The sequence below is a fragment of the Balaenoptera musculus genome, chromosome X (genome assembly GCF_009873245.2).
Source record: "Balaenoptera musculus isolate JJ_BM4_2016_0621 chromosome X, mBalMus1.pri.v3, whole genome shotgun sequence".
NCBI lineage: Eukaryota > Metazoa > Chordata > Mammalia > Artiodactyla > Balaenopteridae > Balaenoptera > Balaenoptera musculus.
In genome coordinates, this window is record NC_045806.1 from 41,764,609 (window position 1) to 41,784,072 (window position 19,464).

Genomic DNA, 19,464 nt, shown 5'->3' on the forward strand with positions numbered 1-19,464 from the left:
CCTGGAGGGCAGTATCGGGTTTGCAGGTGTAATTGAATAGGAAGTCGGGATGCGTGGCAGAATTGCTCAGCATGCACAAAGGCTAGGAGGTAGGGAGAGGTCACTGGCTCCATCCAGTGGCTAAGGCTGGGAGTGTAAGTCGAGGGTTTGAAGGACGGTGTGCAGACAAACAAGAAGCTGAAGAATAAATAAATGGCCACCTAGTACACACACGCACCGGGATGAAGGGGATGTGTTAAGTAGTGGCTGACAATGTTGTTGTCTCAGGATGGGCAGGGACGATCTCCTTTTGTCGGGGGTGACAGTTAACGCTGATCAAAAGGAGCCGGCCACACAAATATTTGAAGCAAAGAGCTTCGTGGTGGAGGGCGCGGCTGTTACAAAGGCCCTGAAGTAGGACCTGGTTTGGCACGTTGGAGGAACAGAAACAGTGTCAGTGTGTTGGGAATATAGAAGGTGTGGGCAAGGGAGAAGTGAGTGGGTGCCAGATGCTGTAGGGCCTCCTCTGCCAGGGACAGAGCTCATGTCTCATTCTGACATAATGGGATGCCCTTAAGGGGGATCAGATTTTTAAAACACCAGTCTGAAGCAATCTAGCATTATATATTAACTTTAAAAATACACGTATACTAGACTCTTGTTTATTGCCTGTCTTGAACCGCTAGGACATGAGCTCCACAGGAATTTGCTTAAGCACCTCCCGTATGCCAGGTAGTGTTCTAGATACTGGGAATACAGCAGGAGAGAAAACAGAACCAACCAAACAAACAAACATGATGGAGACAGCCTGGTTGCAAACTCCCACCTACCAGCCCTGTAATCTAGGTCAGGACTCAACTCCTCTGTGCTAAATTTCCTCATCTATAAAATGGGGGATAATGACAGCACCTACCTCATTAGGGCTGTGGTGACAAATGAGCTGATAATCATAAATGGTTTAGAACAATGCCTGGAACACAGCAAGTGCTGTGTAAGTGATGATGATGATTAAAATAAAATTAGATGTGTGTATGTATAAAACTTTTTTTAATAAGAAGAAAAAAATAAAAAGATGACCTGCAGGCTGCTTTGTGAATGACAGATTGCAGAGGGCAAGGGCGAAAACAGGAAGAACAATAAGGAGGCTCCTGCCAACAGGCCCAGCAAGTGATAATGGAGGCTGAGACCTAGCTCAGTATCTCCTGTGTGCCAGGCACTGTGTGAAGCACATGACATGACCTGCCTCAGATAGTCCCCACTTTCTGTGAACAATCCTGTGGTCCCACCCGTCTTGTTAGGTGAGGAAACTGAGTCCCAGAGAGACTAAGTAACTTGCCCAAAGTCACACAGTTTCCCAAGATCGGATCCTTAACTTCTACCCAATAATACTCTTCTTTTGTTTATTCAGTATCCCACAGAACTTCCAGAAAATATCTGAGGGTCCTCATTCCAGAACCATTAAAACTAGGCAAGGAATTTTTGGGGGGGGGGCCAGGAATATAGATGGAGCTTCCTAGCAGACAAAGCAAAGAGAGAAAGCAGGGAAGTAACTCAGGTCTCTTGCTCTCTTAAGGATCTCTGCCTTCTGGGTACAAAACTTGTCAACTCTCTTAATGCATTAGGAGGTGGAAAATAGGAGGGGCTGGACCTTTAGGGCCCCTGTCAGTCTGGCTTCTTCCATCCTGTAAACATAACTTCTCCGCCACCTTGTACACACATATATATACACACACCCCTGTGTGTAGGGGGAAATCCTATAGGGTTGGTGGGTGTTGGGGTACAGTGATTTCCAGCTCCAAAAATATTCTGAGCCAGTGATACAGCCCTGCAGAAACTGTCCCAGGGTTCACAGTGCATATCCACAAGCTACGTGAAACCAGATTTTCTGCTGTGGAGCTAGGATGCCCACTCTCTGTCCTGGGCATCCTCTACCATCCGTCCCTACAGGTACAAACTCATTCAGTGGCCTAAGCAGCAGGTAGCTAGGTGAAGGGGTGTGGAAAGCTGACAGGTAGCTGGTCCCACCACAGAATCTGCACGATGTGACACTCCAACCCAAAGGCCACCCCCACCTCGCTGGTGAGTCATTACAACTGCTCTTAAGATACATTTCCTCAAAACTGTGGAAGTGTTGCCAATTGTAAGCAATCATTTTGGACCATAGGTAGCAGGTGAGTTTGGCAGAGCTACAGCATAGGAGCAGCCAGCTCTCTGGTGAGCTTGGAGCTGCCACTCTAGCCCTGCCTCCAAGAGAGGAATCCCCTTCCATCCTCTTGAAGCCATTGGTATTTAGGGTGGTATTGGTATGTGCAGCCAAACTGAATCCTGAACAATACATCAGACTTTTCTGTCCTGGCAGATGTGTCACTAAACAGAGACATGTGGGACCAGTGAGGGCGGGGGGGGGGTGAATAATGGTGAATGAAGGACAAATTGGGAATGAATGGGGGCAAGGAGAGACAAAGGGGGATGGCAGGGAGGTGAATGAGCAGTGGAGTGGAGTGAATGTGGGTAGTGTGGGGCAGAGTGAGGGAATGACTACGCATTCAATTTTGAATCAATTTAAGATTATGGATGAGACTGAGTAAGTGATGGGAAAATGAGGCACCGTCTAAGTGGCAAAAAGTGAAAGAGGGAGTGGACTGTGAGTGAATGGGACGCTGTGAAAGGTGGTGAATGTGAATGGGGTTGATAAAGCATGAGAGTGCAAGTCGATATGAGTACTAAGGATTGAAGTGTAAATGAATGATGGTTTATGGGGCACAGTATGAGTAAGGAGAGGTGAATTTAGGGAGAAAGTAGCAGTGAATGGAAGTCATGTGAGGCACAGAGGGAAGAATGGGGGGCACAAGGGGCAGAATAAGAGGAAACAGAAATGAATACATGGTAGAATGTGAATAAGTGAATCGGATCAAGTTTGTTTGAGTGGGGATACTACGAGGGAGGAGAGCGACCAGAGGTGAATGAGAGGCAGACTGGGATTAGATGGGGCAGGTAATGCGGGGCAGCATTCCAGTAATGTGCAGAGATCCCAGTGGGAATCAGCCCAGGTGAATGAGCCAAAGCATGTGCGTGGATGGAGGTAATGTTGGGCAGAGTGAGAGGGGATGGAAGTAAAGAGCAGAAGAAGGTGAGGAATTGGGTATTGTGAGGCAAAGGGAGAGGGGATGAAGGTCACATGGCCCAAGGTGAGTAAAGTGGGGGAAATGGAGCCCGATGTGAGCAAAAAGTGGTAAATCCGAGGCAGAGTGTGACTGAACAAGGGTACCGCAAGGCAGAGTGGGAGCAACTCAACATGAATCGGGAGCAGAACAAGATTGATGAGTGGAAACAGGGGTTACATCGGGAGTGACTTTAAATGAATGAGATAATGGGAGGCAGTGAAGATTGAGAAAGAATGGAGGTGACCAAGTGTAGAGTGAGTATGTGTGGATAACTTGGGCTAGTGTTTGTGAGTAATACAATTTCAGGAAATGCAGGTAATATAGGAGGAGCGCTTGAGAGAATAGAAGTGAAGAAGGGGCAGAAATAGAGTGAATGAGGGAGGGAATGAGGCCCAGAGTCAATGAACAAAGGTGAAGGATGGGCCACGTGAGAGCGTATGGGAGTCATTTGATGCAGTGTCAGGCAGTGAAGGTGAAAGTAGGAAAAGAGAGTCTGGGAGTAAATGGAGGTGAAGAAGGAATAGGATGTGAGAGAGCTTGGGTAAGAGTAAGTAGAGGGTTAGGGAATTGCATTAACACGAGGCCCAGTGTGAGTGAATATAGGTGGATAAGAGGCAGTGTAAGTGGACGAGGGAATAAAATGTAGAATGAGAACGGGGGTGAAAAAGCAGTAGAGTGAACATGTATATGTAATATGTAATGTGTAATACGTAATGTGGGGCAGAGTCTGATTAAATGGGTGTAACGTGGGGCAGATTCCAGTAAATGAGGGTGGAACAGAGCACACTAAGTGAAGAGAGGTGAAGGAGGTGCTGAGAATGAGTAAATAGAAGTAATGTGGAGCAAAGGGGAGAGCACAGTGGTCATATTTTATAAAGCATGAGGAATCCGAGGTGGTAGTAGGCATGGTGTAGTGACCAGAGCTGACTACTCAGCAGAGTGGGGGAAATGGAGGTGATGAGGGGCAGAATGAGTGGAAATGGAGGTAACCAAGTGGTAGAGCATGATTAATGGGAGTAGAGTGGGACAGTGTTAAGGAACGTAGGGGAATGTGGGCTGAGTGTGAGGTCTACTACCTGGGTCCTGTCTGTCCTTTTTGTGTCCCCAGCCCCTCTCTCCCTGCATCCCTTTCTGATATCTCTGGGTTTCTCCCTGTCCTTGTCTCCTTCCACCTCTGTGTATACATCAGTATCTTTCTTTTTCTTTGTGTCTTTAACAGAGCTAGCACAGGGGAAGATGGTGAGATGCCCAACCCTCTGGCTTCTCTGTTCCAGAATCTGTCACTTAGATCTTCACAGAGCCCAAAATTCCAGCATATCCTTAGTTCTGAGCACTGGAGGGTGAGTCTGAAGCAATGGGTCAGTTAGGAGGGCTTGTGGGTGTCATAATGCAGGCCTGGGACACTATGGTGGTGACCCTGGCCATACTGATGCCTGCCACTGTGGATGCCAAGATCTTCGAACGCTGCGACCTGGCAATGAAGCTGGAGGAGGCGGGCCTCAACGGCTTCAAGGGCTACACCATTGGAGACTGTGAGACTCGTCACCCCAAGTCCCACCCATGCCACGGGCCGCCCACCACACTCAGACCCAGGCCCTTCCCCTTTGCCATTTGTTACCTCCCAGGCTAGGGAATGATCCTCTCAGTCACTCTCTGACTATGATGAGTATTTTAACTAACTCTAGTTTCATCATCATTGCCTTCACAACCATTTACCCTCATCTCTACTAACACCACCATCACTACCATCAATGTCATCACTGCTGTTATCACCACGAATACCATCACCACCACCATTACTGGTATCTCACCAGAATCACCAACATCAACCCCAAACCAAGATATTCACCCCCAACAACTAAGATGAAAACCATCCCTGCCCCACTCCCTCATCCTACCCTCTCCCCTATTCCCAAGACCCATGCCCATCTGCTACCTCCCCCCTCCCTGCCCCAGGGCTGTGCATGGCGCACTATGAAAGTGGCTTTGACACCTCCTTCGTGGACCACAATCCTGATGGCAGCAGTTCATATGGCATTTTCCAGCTGAACTCCGCCTGGTGGTGTGACAATGGTGTTACACCTACCCAGAACCTCTGTCACATGGAGTGTCATGGTAAGGCAGCATTGAGGACACCTTGAAGCCCTGCCTGGCCCCACTCCCCAACACGCAGAGGGCAAGACTGTCTAAGCCATAGCCTTGAGTAACAAGCAGAAAAATGATAGGGAAAGGAGCAGAGTTGCCTGGGCTGTTACAGACACCAGCCTGTATCCTTACCCAGATTGCACTGAGATGTTGTCTAGGTCAGGAGGACTCAGAGCTCCCAAACCTCACCTAGAATGGAGGCTGCCATTTTCTAGGACTCAGGAAACAATACACTTAGCTCCAAGTGGAATGGAGGGAGAAACTGTCCTGATTTGGGGTTGGGGTTGTCCAGGCCCTGAAGGAAGAAGCAGATATCTGTCTGTAGGAACAGAAACAAGGTACCTCTGTGCAGAAAGGAAAGAATTTTCCAGACAAGAGTGTGGTATTGTTGAGGACAAAATTGAATAGCAGTAGAAGTTGTTCAGGGTTGGCCAAAATGGTGTTTAAGGTTGTCCAAGATAGGCCAAAATGGAGACTGTGGTTATTTGGGACCAGCCCAAGTGGAGATTGAAGTTGTCCAAGTCCTGCCACAGTGACAGAATAGATCACCCAGGACTTGGCAGCTTGAAGGCTGAGGCTATCCAGGACTAGTCAACATAGTGGTTGAGATCATTAGTCAGAATGGCAGTTAAGGTCATCCTCGTCTAGCCACCATAGCAGTTGATGTCATCTAGGACCAGGCACCATGGTAGCTGAAGTTGAACAGGACTAGCCAACATAGAGACTGAGGTCTCTTGTAACTAGTAAAAATGGGTATTGATGTTATCCAGGACCTGACAACATAGTGTTTGAAGTTCCCAGGACTGACCAACCTTGCAGTTGAGTGGCTTCCCAGCCAGCCAACAGCCATTGCAGTTGAGATCATTCATAACCATACAAAATGACAGTTGAAGTCATCTGGAACTGGCCAACATGGAGTCTGAGGTTGTCCAGGACCAGCCAACATGGTGGTTGAGGTTACTCATAACTAGCAAACGTGACAGTCAAGATCACTCAGGATCAGTCAATGAGTTAAGGTTGTACAGAACCAGTCAACATGGCAGTTGATGTAATTCATAGCCAGCTAATAAGTGAATCAAGGTCATCTAGAATCAGGCAATATAGTGGTTGAAGTTATTCAGGCCCCAAGAAACCCAGAACCCCTTGTCCCTTCATACACTGTCACCCTGTCTCCAATACACCAGATTACTATATCCCTCTCTTCCTCCTAGAACTGTTCAACCGCCATATTCTGGATGACATCATGTGTGCCAAGCAGATAGTGTCCTCACAAAACGGTATGAATACCTGGTAAGTTTCATGGGGATGGCTTGGACTCTGGGCAGCCGGGATAGTGACACTGCCACCCCATCAGCCTGTCCACTTCATCCTCCCTCTCTCCCTTCATTTCCCAGGGATTCTTGGAACCAGCACTGTTCTGGCCATGATTTATCTGAATGGCTCAAGGGGTGTCATATGTATGCAAAACCTTACACAACAGAAATTCATTCATGACTCAGCTTCCCAGAGATAGAGATTTCATTTTCCTTTCTGTTCTTTCTTTTGTGGATTTAACAAAGGATGATATCTATAAACAATGCAAGAGACCCCTGATGTCTGACTCTCTTCATTTTTCCAATGCCTGAAGGTACCCCTATTCAATCTCTCCCTCCATATATTCAAAGCTCTAATCAGGGGACACGAGATCACTCAGGGTGGGGGTGGAGGATAATGTAGTGATTAAGAGCATAGATTCTCCTGGGTTCAGAAACAATCTCTACCACTTACTGTCCCCAAGTTGCCTTGGGTGAGGCACTTAATTTCTTTGTGCCTCAGTTTCCTCATCTGCAAAATGAGGATGATAGTGGTAGTAACTATCTCATGGGTTTCTGAGAGAATTAAATGAATTAATGTTTGTAAAGCACATAAAGTGTTTAGTACCCAAGACAATTCTAGGTCTGGAAATAGAAGGGTGGTGTGGGGAGGTATGAAAATTGGCTTCCCTTAAAAAGTATCACTCTCTGTTGAAGTAACTACAGGGTCTTTAATTAAGGTAGATACAGTCTCTTCAGGGGAAAATGGAATTGGTTTCAGCTTAAAGAGAAAGCTCAGTGGGAATTAGGATTTTAAAGTATTCACATTCTCCCACATCCTCCCACATTATTACCATTCTAACTCTCAGCCCCCAACTGCTTCTTTCATGATCTGTAACCAAAGTTTCAAATGACAAACTGGAAATTTAGGCCAGGAATTCAATGGCTGCACAAGGTAATAATTATTTTTACAGAATCCCCGGGTTTCAGTCTATGTCTTGAGCAGAGAATTTAGGAATTTGAACTTGCCATTCTTTCTCTTTGTGCCGACCAGCCCCATTGGAAGCAGCCACCCCCGTGAGGAAGCAGTCCCTCACATCCTTTGTACTCTTTGGTTGGGGTGGATATTCAACTACCCAAAGCCTTGTTTTCAGTGTTGACTTCATCCAGATAAGCACAGATGACCATTAAAGCAGTTATCTGCCACTGCATGCCAAGGAATGCCAGAGCCCCCTTCTTTAATGCCACCTGGATTTCCCCTGCCTTCAGCCCCAACCAGCCTAGATAACCAAATCTCACATTTCCCTGGGGTCCATACAAGGTACCATCACTCTGGATACCAATTTCTGAATGAGATAGTTATTTATCAAAAGCAGCATAAATAAACTCTGGTGAACTTAAGTAAAAAGCAGATCTCCTAAAAGCCTATCAGGTAGCTCATAGTATTTCTGGGAAGACTGCATGATCTAGCTCAGACAGGGGGAAGGTCCACACAAAGAAGAAGCCAGGAGGCTTCCCTGGTGGCGCAGTGGTTGAGAGTCTGCCTGCTAATGCAGGGGACACGGGTTCGAGCCCTGGTCTGGGAAGATCCCACATGCCCGGAGCAACTGGGCCCGTGAGCCACAATTACTGAGCCTGCGCGTCTGGAGCCTGTGCTCCGCAACAAGAGAGGCCGCGATAATGAGAGGCCCCGCGCACCGCGATGAAGAGTGGACCCCCGCTCGCCGCAACTAGAGAAAGCCCTCGCACAGAAACGAAGACCCAACACAGCCATAAATAAATAAATTAATAACAAAAGTGATTGTTTAAAAAAGAAGAAGAAGAAGAAGAAGCCAAAATCTTGAACGTAGAATAGGTTGGGGCAAGAATATTGGCATTATCAACTGTTGCTACTTCTGAAAACTGGATTTGATGCCCTAGTGTTTCCTTTACATTGTTCCGATTATGCATCCTTTCTAATAATTTACAATATTTATAGTATATTTATCATTGTTATTCCTTTAGTGGTTATCTTTAAATCTCTAATTTTATATCATTTGATAAACTCTTTTTTCCGTAGGTAGCACTTATTCCCCATTATGAGAGATGTCAAAGCAGCTGTTCTTCATAATAGACTGTATTAGGTTTTTTTCTATGAGAGTTTGATATTAAATCTGGAATATTTCCCTTAATATCATTGCCATGGGACTATGTTTATTGAAATCAATTAAATTGGGTTTCTCTTGATACCTGTGCCCAGATTTACCATGAGGTTTGGCTCTCATATATTCAAGGCTTCAAAGGACTGCAGTCTTGAACAACCTCTCTGATGTATAATGGTCATTCACTATACACCCATGATAACAACTACAGAGGCCAAGTATTTTGCACCAGGATCTTGGCTCTTGCTATTCCTTATGCCTGGAATGTTCTTACCCCCAGTATGGCTGGCTCCTTATTTTTAGAAAGACCTTCCCTGACCACCTTAGCTAAGGCATGATCCTTTCACCTCACCTTTTTCTTTTCCTTTCACATTTTTTTAAACATCTTTATTGAAGTATAATTGCCTTACAATGGTGTGTTAGCTTCTGCTTTATAACAAAGTTAATCAGTTATACATATACAATATGTTCCCATATCTCTTCCCTCTTGCGTCTCCCTCCCTCCCACCCTCCCCATCCCACCCCTCTAGGTGGTCACAAAGCACCGAGCTGATCTCCCTGTGCTATGCGGCTGCTTCCCACTAGCTATCTATTTTACATTTGGTAGTGTATATATGTCCATGACACTCTCTCACCCTGTCACATCTCACCCCACCCCCTCCCCATATCCTCAAGTCCATTCGCTAGTAGCTCTGTGTCTTTTTTTTTTTTTTTTTTTTCTTTAAACATCTTTATTAAAGTATAATTGCCTTACAGTAGTGTGTTAGCTTCTGCTTTATAACAAAGTGAATCAGTTATACATATACAATAGGTTCCCATTACTCTTCCCTCTTGCATCTCCCTCCCTCCCACCCTCCCCATCCCACCCCTCTAGGTGGTCACAAAGCACCGAGCTGATCTCCCTGTGCTATGCGGCTGCTTCCCACTAGCTATCTATTTTACATTTGGTAGTGTATATATGTCCATGACACTCTCTTACCCTGTCCCATCTCACCCCACCCCCTCCCCATATCCTCAAGTCCATTCTCTAGTAGGTCTGTGTCTTTATTCCCGTCTTGCCACTAGGTTCTTCATGGCCTTTTTTTTTTTTCCTTAGATTCCGTATATATGTGTTAGCATACTGTATTTGTTTTTCTCTTTCTGACTTACTTCACTCTGTATGACAGACTCTTAACTCCATCCACCTCATTACAAATACCTCCATTTCATTTCTTTTTATGGCTGAGTAATATTCCATTGTATATATGTGCCACATCTTCTTTATCCATTCATCTGTCGATGGACATTTAGGTTGCTTCCAGGTCCTGGCTATTGTAAATAGAGCTGCAATGAACATTGTGGTACATGACACTTTTTGACCTATGGTTTTCTCAGGGTATATACCCAGTAGTGGGATTGCTGGGTCGTATGGTAGTTCTATTTGTAGTTTTTTAAGGAACCTCCATACTGTTCTCCATAGTGGCTGTATCAATTTACATTCCCACCAACAGTGCAAGAGTGTTCCCTTTCCTCCACACCCTCTCCAGCATTTATTGTTTCTAGATTTTTTGATGATGGCCATTCTGACCGGTGTGAGATGATATCTCATTGTAGTTTTGATTTGCATTTCTCTAATGATTAATGATGTTGAGCATTCTTTCATGTGTCTGTAGGCCATCTGTATATCTTCTTTGGAGAAATGTCTATTTAGGTCTTCTGCCCATTTTTGGATTGGGTTGTTCGTTTTTTTGTTATTGAGCTGCATGAGCTGCTTGTAAATCTTGGAGATTAATCCTTTGTCAGTTGCTTCATTTGCAAATATTTTCTCCCATTCTGATGGTTGTCTTTTGGTCTTGTTTATGGTTTCCTTTGCTGTGCAAAAGCTTTTAAGTTTCATTAGGTCCCATTTGTTTATTTGTGTTCTTATTTCCATTTCTCTGGGAGCTGGGTCAAAAAGAATCTTGCTGTGATGTATGTCATAGAGTGTTCTGCCTATGTTTTCCTCTAAGAGTTTGATAGTGTCTGCCCTTACACTTAGGTCTTTAATCCATTTTGAGTTTATTTTTGTGCATGGTGTCAGGGAGTGTTCTAATTTCATACTTTTACATGTATCTGTCCAATTTTCCCAGCACCACTTATTGAAGAGGCTGTCTTTTCTCCACTGTATATGCTTGCCTCCTTTATCAAAGATAAGGTGACCATATGTGCGTGGGTTTATCTCTGGGCTTTCTATCCTGTTCCATTGATCTATATTTCTGTTTTTGTGCCAGTACCAAACTGTCTTGATTACTGTAGCTTTGTAATATAGTCTGAAGTCAGGGAGCCTGATTCCCCCAGCTCCATTTTTCGTTCTCAAGATTGCTTTGGCTATTCGGGGTCTTTTGTGTTTCCATACAAATTGTGAAATTTTTTGTTCTAGTTCTGTGAAAAATGCCAGTGGTAGTTTGATAGGGATTGCATTGAATCTGTAGATTGCTTTGGGTAGTAGAGTCATTTTCACAATGTTGATTCTTCCAATCCAGGAACATGGTATATCTTTCCATCTATTTGTATCATCTTTAATTTCTTTCATCAGTGTCTTGTAATTTTCTGCATACAGGTCTTTTGTCTCCTTAGGTAGGTTTATTCCTAGATATTTTATTCTTTTTGTTGCAATGGTAAACGGGAGTGTTTTCTTAATTTCACTTTCAGATTTTTCGTCATTAGTGTATAGAAATGCAAGAGATTTCTGTGCATTAATTTTGTATCCTGCTACTTTACCAAATTCATTGATTAGCTCTAGGAGTTTTCTGGTAGCATCTTTAGGATTCTCTATGTATAGTATCATGTCATCTGCAAACAGTGACAGCTTTACTTCTTCTTTTCCGATTTGGATTCCTTTTATTTCTTTGTCTTCTCTGATGGCTGTGGCTAACACTTCCAAAACTATGTTGAATAATAGTGGTGAGAGTGGGCAACCTTGTCTTGTTCCTGATCTTAGTGGAAATGGTTTCAGTTTTTCACCATTGAGGACAATGTTGGCTGTGGGTTTGTCATATATGGCCTTTATTATGTTGAGGAAAGTTCCCTCTATGCCTACTTTCTGCAGGGCTTTTATCATAAATGGGTGTTGAATTTTGTCAAAAGCTTTCTCTGCATCTATTGAGATGATCATATGGTTTTTCTCCTTCAATTTGTTAATATGGTGTATCACATTGATTGATTTGTGTATATTGAAGAATCCTTGCATTCCTGGGATAAACCCCACTTGATCATGGTGTATGATCCTTTTAATGTGCTGTTGGATTCTGTTTGCTAGTATTTTGTTGAGGATTTTTGCATCTATGTTCATCAGTGATATTGGCCTGTAGTTTTCTTTCTTTGTGACATCTTTGTCTGGTTTTGGTATCAGGGTGATGGTGGCCTCGTAGAATGAGTTTGGGAGTGTTCCTCCCTCTGCAATATTTTGGAAGAGTTTGAGAAGGATAGGTGTTAGCTCTTCTCTAAATGTTTGATAGAATTCACCTGTGAAGCCATCTGGTCCTGGGCTTTTGTTTGTTGGAAGGTTTTTAATCACAGTTTCAATTTCAGTGCTTGTGATTGGGCTGTTCATATTTTCTATTTCTTCCTGGTTCAGTATCAGCAGGTTGTGCATTTCTAAGAATTTGTCCATTTCTTCCAGGTTGTCCATTTTATTGGCGTAGAGTTGCTTGTAGTAATCTCTCATGATCTTTTGTATTTCTGCAGTGTCAGTGGTTACTTCTCCTTTTTCATTTCTAATTCTATTGATTTGAGTCTTCTCCCTTTTTCTCTTGATGAATCTGGCTAATGGTTTATCAATTTTGTTTATCTTCTCAAAGAACCAGCTTTTAGTTTTATTGATTTTTGCTATTGTTTCCTTCATTTCTTTTTCATTTATTTCTGACCTGATCTTTATGATTTCTTTCCTTCTGCTAGCTTTGGGGTTTTTTTGTTCTTCTTTCTCTAATTGCTTTAGGTGCAAGGTTAGGTTGTTTATTCGAGATGTTTCCTGTTTCTTGAGGTAGGCTTGTATTGCTATAAACTTCCCTCTTAGCACTGCTTTTGCTGCGTCCCATAGGTTTTGGGTCGTCGTATCTCCATTGTCATTTGTTTCTAGGTATTTTTTGATTTCCCCTTTGATTTCTTCAGTGATCACTTCGTTATTAAGTAGTGTATTGTGTAGCCTCCATGTGTTTGTATTTTTTACACATCTTTTCCTGTAATTGATATCTAGTCTCATAGCGTTGTGGTCGGAAAAGATACTTGATACGATTTCAATTTTCTTAAATTTACCAATGCTTGATTTGTGACCCAAGATATGATCTGTCCTGGAGAATGTTCCATGCGCACTTGAGAAAAATGTGTATTCTGTTGTTTTTGGGTGGAATGTCCTATAAATATCAATTAAGTCCATCTTGTTTAATGTATCATTTAAAGCTTGTGTTTCCTTATTTATTTTCATTTTGGATGATCTGTCCATTGGTGAAAGTGGGGTGTTAAAGTCCCCTACTATGATTGTGTTGCTGTCGATTTCCCCTTTTATGGCTGTTAGTATTTGCCTTATGTATTGAGGTGCTCCTATGTTGGGTGCATAGATATTTACAATTGTTATACCTTCCTCTTGGATCGATCCCTTGATCATTATATAGTGTCCTTCTTTGTCTCTTATAATATTCTTTATTTTAAAGTCTATTTTGTCTGATATGAGAATTGCTACTCCAGCTTTCTTTTGATTTCCATTTGCATGGAATATCTTTTTCCATCCCGTCACTTTCAGTCTGTATGTGTCCCTAGGTCTGAAGTGGGTCTCTTGTAGACAGCATATATATGGGTCTTGTTTTTGTGTCCATTCAGCCAGTCTGTGTCTTTTGGTGGGAGCATTTAATCCATTTACATTCAAGGTAATTATCGATATGTATGTTCCTATTCCCATTTTCTTAAATGTTTTGGGTTTGTTATTGTAGGTGTTTTCCTTCTCTTGTGTTTCTGGCCTAGAGAAGTTCCTTTAGCATTTGTTGTAAAGCTGGTTTGGTGGTGCTGAACTCTCTCAGCTTTTGCTTGTCTGTAAAGGTTTTAATTTCTCCATCACATCTGAATGAGATCCTTGCTGGGTAGAGTAATCTTGGTTGTAGGTTTTTCTCCTACATCACTTTAAGTATATCCTGCCACTCCCTTCTGGCTTGCAGAGTTTCTGCTGAAAGATCAGATGTTAACCTTATGGGGATTCCCTTGTGTGTTATTTGTTGTTTTTCCCTTGCTGCTTTTAATATGTTTTCTTTATATTTAATTTTTGACAGTTTGATTAATATGTGTCTTGGCGTGTTTCTCCTTGGGTTTATCCTGTATGGGACTCTCTGTGCTTCCTGGACTTGATTAACTATTTCCTTTCCCATATTAGGGAAGTTTTCAACTATAATCTCTTCAAATATTTTCTCAGTCCCTTTCTTTTTCTCTTCTTCTTCTGGGACCCCTATAATTCGAATGTTGGTGCGTTTAATGTTGTCCCAGAGGTCTCTGAGACTGTCCTCAGTTCTTTTCATTCTTTTTTCTTTATCCTGCTCTGCAGTAGTTATTTCCACCATTTTATCTTCCAGGTCACTTATCCTTTCTTCTGCCTCAGTTATTCTGCTATTGATCCCATCTAGAGTATTTTTAATTTCATTTATTGTGTTTTTCATCATTGCTTGGTTCCTCTTTAGTTCTTCTACGTCCTTGTTAAATGTTTCTTGCATTTTGTCTATTCTATTCCAAGATTTTGGATCATCCTTACTATCATTATTCTGAATTCTTTTTCAGGTAGACTACCTATTTCCTCTTCATTTGTTAGGTCTGGTGTGTTTTGACCCTGCTCCTTCATCTGCTGTGTGTTTTTCTGTCATCTCATTTTGCTTATCTTACTGTGTTTGGGGTCTCCTTTTCACAGGTTGCAGGTTCGTAGTTCCCGTTGTTTTTGGTATCTGTCCCCAGTGGGTAAGGTTGGTTCAGTGGGTTGTGTAGGCTTCCTGGTGCAGGGGACTATTGCCTGTGTTCTGGTGGATGAGGTTGAATCTTGTCTTTCTGGTGGGCACGTCCACATCTGGTGGTGTGTTTTGGGGTGTCTGTGGCCTTATGATTTTAGGCAGCCTCCCTGCTAATGGATGGGGCTGTGTTCCTGTCTTGCTAGTTGTTTGGCATAGGGTGTCCAGCACTGTAGCTTGCTGGTCGTTGAGTGAAGCTGGGTCTTGATGTTGAGATGGAGATCTCTGAGAGATTTTTGCCGTTTGGTATTACGTGGAGCTGGTAGGTCTCTTGTGGACCAGTGTCCTGAAGTTGGCTCTCCCACCTCAGAGGCACAGCCCTGATGCCTGGCTGGAGCACCAAGAGCCTTTCATCCACACAGCTCAGAATATAAGGGAGAAAAAAATAGAAAGAAAAAAAGAGGATAAAATAAAATAAAATAAAGCTATTATAATAAAAAATAAGAAAAAGAATTATTAAGAGTAAATGTATTCAGAAAAAAAATTTTTTAATTTTTAAAAATAGATTTATTAATTTTTTATAGTAAAAAATAAGAAAAAAATGTTTAAGAAAAAAATTTATTAAGAAAAAAAATTTTAATTTTTTTTAAAAAAATAAAAAATATGAAAAAACTTATTAAACATTTTTTTAATTTCTAAAAATAGAAAATACGGAAAAAATTATTAAGAAAACATATATTAGGAAAAAAAATTTTTTTAAGTAAAAAAAAAAAAAAATGGACGGACCTAACCCTAGGACTAATGGTGAAAGCAAAGCTATACATACAAAATCTCACCCAGAAGCATACACATATACGCTCACAAAAAAAGGAAAAGGGGAAATTAATATATCCTGCTCCTAAAGTCCACCTTTTGAATTTGGGGTGATTCGTTGTCTATTCAGGTATTCAACAGATGCAGGCACATCAAGTTGTTTGTGGAGCTTTAATCCGCTGCTTCTGAGGCTGCTGGGAGAGATTTCCCTTTCTCTTCTTTGTTCGTACAGCTCCCAGCGTTCAGCTTTGGATTTGGACCCGCCTCTGCATGTACGTCGCCTGAGGGCGTCCGTTCCCCGCCCAGACAGAACGGGGTTAAAGGAGCAGCTGCTTCGGGGGCTCTGGCTCACTCAGGCCCGGGGAGGGAGCGGTACGGAGGAGGCGGGGCGAGCCTGCGGCGTCAGAGGCGTCGTGACGTTGCAGCAGCCTGAGGCGTGCCGTGTGTTCTCCCGGGGAAGTTGTCCCCGGGTCACGGGAGCCTGGCAGTGGCGAGCTGCACCGGCTCCCGGGAGGGGCGGTGTGGAGAGTGACCTGTGCTCACACACAGGCTTCTTGGTGGCGGCAGCAGCAGCCTTAGCGTCTCCTACCAGTCTCTGGGGTCCGCGCTGATGGCCGCGGCTCGCGCCCGTCTCTGGGGTCCGCGCTGTTAGCCGCGGCTCGCGCCCGCCTCTGGAGTTCGTCTAGGCGGCGCTCTGAATCCCCTCTCCTTGCGCGCCGCGAATCAAAGAGGCAAGAAAAAGTCTCTTGCCTCTTCGGCGGCTGCAGACCTCCTCTCCAGCTCCCTCCCGGCTTGCCGCGGCACGCCAACCCCTTCAGGCTGTGTTCACGCCGCCAACCCCAGTCCTCTCCCTGCGATCCGACCGAAGCCCGAGCGTCCGCTCCCAGCCCCGCCCGCCCCGGCGGGGGAGCAGACAAGCCTCTCGGGTTGGTGAGCGCTGCTCGGCGCCGAGCCTCTGTGCGGGAATCTCTCCGTTTTTCCCTCTGCACCCCTGTTGCTGTGGGATCCGCGCTGATAGCCGCGGCTCGCACCCGTCTCTGGATTTCGTTTAGGCAGCGCTCTGAATCCCCTCTCCTTGCGCGCCACGAAACAAAGAGGCAAGAAAAAGTCTCTTGCCTCTTCGGCAGCTGCAGACTTTTTCCCGGACTCCCTCCCGGCTAGCACCAAAGCCCGAGCCTCAGCTCCCAGCCCCCGCCTCCTTTCACATTTTTATGAAGGATTTTCCATTTTCAGTTCTTTTGCAAAGTTTCTCTTTTCTCTGAGTTCTTTAATCCATGATGAACTTTAACTTCTGGAAGGTTTTTCTTATATTCAGGAAAGCCATAGGGTTTCTCACCTATGTGGGTTCTTCGATGTAGAGTGAGTTTTGACTTCTCTCTGAAGGCTCTACTACACTTATCACATTTATAGGTTTTCTCTCATGTGTGAGTTCTTTGATGTATAACAAGATATGATTTCAGGGAGAAAGCTTTCTCACATACATTACACTCATAGGGTTTCTCCCCTGTGTGAACTCTCAGATGAATAATGAGATATGACTACTGGAAGAAAATTTTGTCATATTCTTTGCATTCATAGGATTTCTCAAATTTTTCTCCTGTATGAGCTCTCCGATGTAACATAAGATAGTACTTCAGGGAGAAGACTTCCCCACATACAGTACATCCATAGGTTTTTTTCTACTGTATGAATTCTTTGATGAGCACTGAGATTCAGCTTAAGGGTGAAGGCTCCTCCACAGTCTGAACACACAAAAGGTTTATCTCCTGTATGAGTTCTTTGATGTCTACGTGATTTTGATTTCTCTCTGAAGGATTTGCCACATTCATTACATTCATAGGGTTTCTCTCCTGTGTGTGTTCTCTGATATGTACCTTTTGATTGAAGGTTCTCCCACATTCATTACATTCACAGGATTTCTCTTCTGTGTGAGTTCTCTGACGTATAATGAGCTTTGTCTTTTCTTGGAAGGCTTTGCCACATTCGTTGCATGTATATGGTTTTTCACCTGTGTGCGTTCTCTGATGTATATGCAGTGCTGATTTCTCTCTGAAGGATTTGCCACATTCATTACATTCAAAGGGTTTCTCTCTTTTGTGCATTGTACTTCTGATGTACACTGAAGCGTGCCTTCTTGTTGAAGGCTTTTCTGTATTCTGTGCATCCGTAGGGTTTTTCTCCTACATGAGTGATCTGATGAGCAATAGGAGTGAATTCTTGCTGAAAGTTTTTCTACACTCAGGAAATTAACAGATTTTCTCTCCAGCTTGAGTTATATTATGCTGAACAAAGAATGGGTTATGCTTATGACCTTTCCCACCCACATTATGGTCATGGGATTTCATTCCATTATTTTTCTTAAGCCTGCCATGAATTAATAATTTTCCACATACATTACATTCATAACATTCTGAGCTGCAAAGCCTCTATTATGACTGAGTAAACCCGAATTATCTTGAAAACTTTTCTGAGTCATATATACAGGGAGTGTGTAATGAAGAAACCACCCCTGTGCTCTGAGGAAGTGGGTTTACAAATCCATTATATTCATGACCTCTCTCCTTAGTCAAATTTTTCTCATTAATGGCTATAGCTTGCCTCAGGTGTCTGTTTTGGTTTTTCTGGTACCTCTCCAGCTGGTCAACTTTCCAGACTTCTAGAAAGAAGAATAATAAACCATACCGTGTGAATACACCTTTTGTCAGAAGCAGACCTTTGTAGGGTTGACTTTTATTTTCTTTTGACTAGATACCAGTCAGAAAGAAATTCGAAGCACATGTCTCTCCTATATGCTGAGCTTAAGGGGAAAAAAGCTCAAATTGCTCTAATAGATATTGGAACAGGAGAGTAACAATAAATATAAGTGACTTTGATTGTTTAAGAAAAGTACCTTAAAATTGAGGAGAGAAAGTGAAAATGGGTTTAGGTAGCCACTGAGTAGGAAAAAATGATTTTTTGAAATGGTATCAGATCTATGATTTGGAGGGAGGGGACTCAAAATAGGATGTAAAGAGCCTTTCAGGAAGGCTGAAAACAACTGAGGTGACCAAGAGAAGAAGCAGAAGGACAAGGCTAGATTATAGTCTAGTTCCTCTCCATCTCATTCCAAGATTACCATGAGACAGTAACTCACAAAACTAACAATTTGGAGTTAGAAAAAAAAGTTCATATGCTTTAGGAAGATATTTCTGAGCTTTAAGAGATGTCTGGCACTCACTGACACACTGGAGTCTTACCCTCATCGTCTCCCACCTATTCATTTCTTATTTACCTGTACAACTCGAACTTGGGATTTCTCTCTCTATGATCCAAAGTCCTCTCTTCTCCAAAGAGGTAATCATATCTAGTTCAGTAACAGGATACCCTGTAATGGGAAATGATACAAGACTTGGGCACATCTGTGTGGGCTTCAGGGCCTCAAAGTAATTAGGAAGGTACATTTTAATAAGCATAACTTTCACATGAGAGGTGAAAATACAAACACCTTGTTCAGTCTAAGAGCGATTAAGAATCTTTAGTTCCTCAGAAATAGACTCACAGACATAGAAAACAAACTTATGGTTACCAAAGGGGAAAGAGAGGGGGAGGAGGGATAAATTAGGAGTATGGGATTAATAGATACAAACTACCATACATAAAATAGATAAGCAACAAGGACTTACTGTATAACACAGGGAACTATATTCAATATCTTATAATAACCTATAATAGAAAACAATCTCAAAAAGATATATGTATATATATAACTGAATCACTTTGCTATACACCTGAAACAAATACAATATTGTAAATCAACTATACTTCAATAAAAAAAATTTTTTTTAAGAATCTTATGGTTACCAAAGGGGAAAGGGAGTGGGGGAGGGATAAATTAGGAGTTTGGGATTAGCAGATACAAATTACTATATATAAAATAGATAAACATCAAGGACCTACTGTATAGCACAGGGAACTATATTCAATATACTGTAATAAATCATAATGGAGGGACTTC

At 42.9% G+C, this 19,464-nt stretch overlaps 1 protein-coding gene across 1 annotated transcript; it reads left to right on the forward strand.

The window, feature by feature from the left end:
- Nucleotides 1-4,480: 4,480 nt before the first annotated feature.
- Nucleotides 4,481-6,866, forward strand: LOC118889173 (sperm acrosome-associated protein 5-like). Its single transcript, XM_036840919.1, has 4 exons — nucleotides 4,481-4,675; nucleotides 5,100-5,258; nucleotides 6,500-6,578; nucleotides 6,683-6,866. The coding sequence occupies exons 1-4, from the start codon at nucleotides 4,498-4,500 to the stop codon at nucleotides 6,780-6,782; spliced, it is 516 nt and encodes a 171-aa protein (XP_036696814.1). The 5' UTR covers nucleotides 4,481-4,497; the 3' UTR covers nucleotides 6,783-6,866.
- The last annotated feature ends 12,598 nt before the right edge of the window (nucleotides 6,867-19,464 follow it).

What these genes read in the sequence shown, in the direction of transcription:
- LOC118889173 (XM_036840919.1), top strand. Translation starts at nt 4,498, where the DNA reads ATGGGTCAGTTAGGAGGGCTTGTGGGTGTCATAATGCAGGCCTGGGAC. An exon ending in GGGCTACACCATTGGAGACT is followed by an intron (nt 4,676 to 5,099) that starts GTGAGACTCGTC and finishes TCCCTGCCCCAG; the next exon opens with GGCTGTGCATGGCGCACTAT. An exon ending in CTGTCACATGGAGTGTCATG is followed by an intron (nt 5,259 to 6,499) that starts GTAAGGCAGCAT and finishes TCTTCCTCCTAG; the next exon opens with AACTGTTCAACCGCCATATT.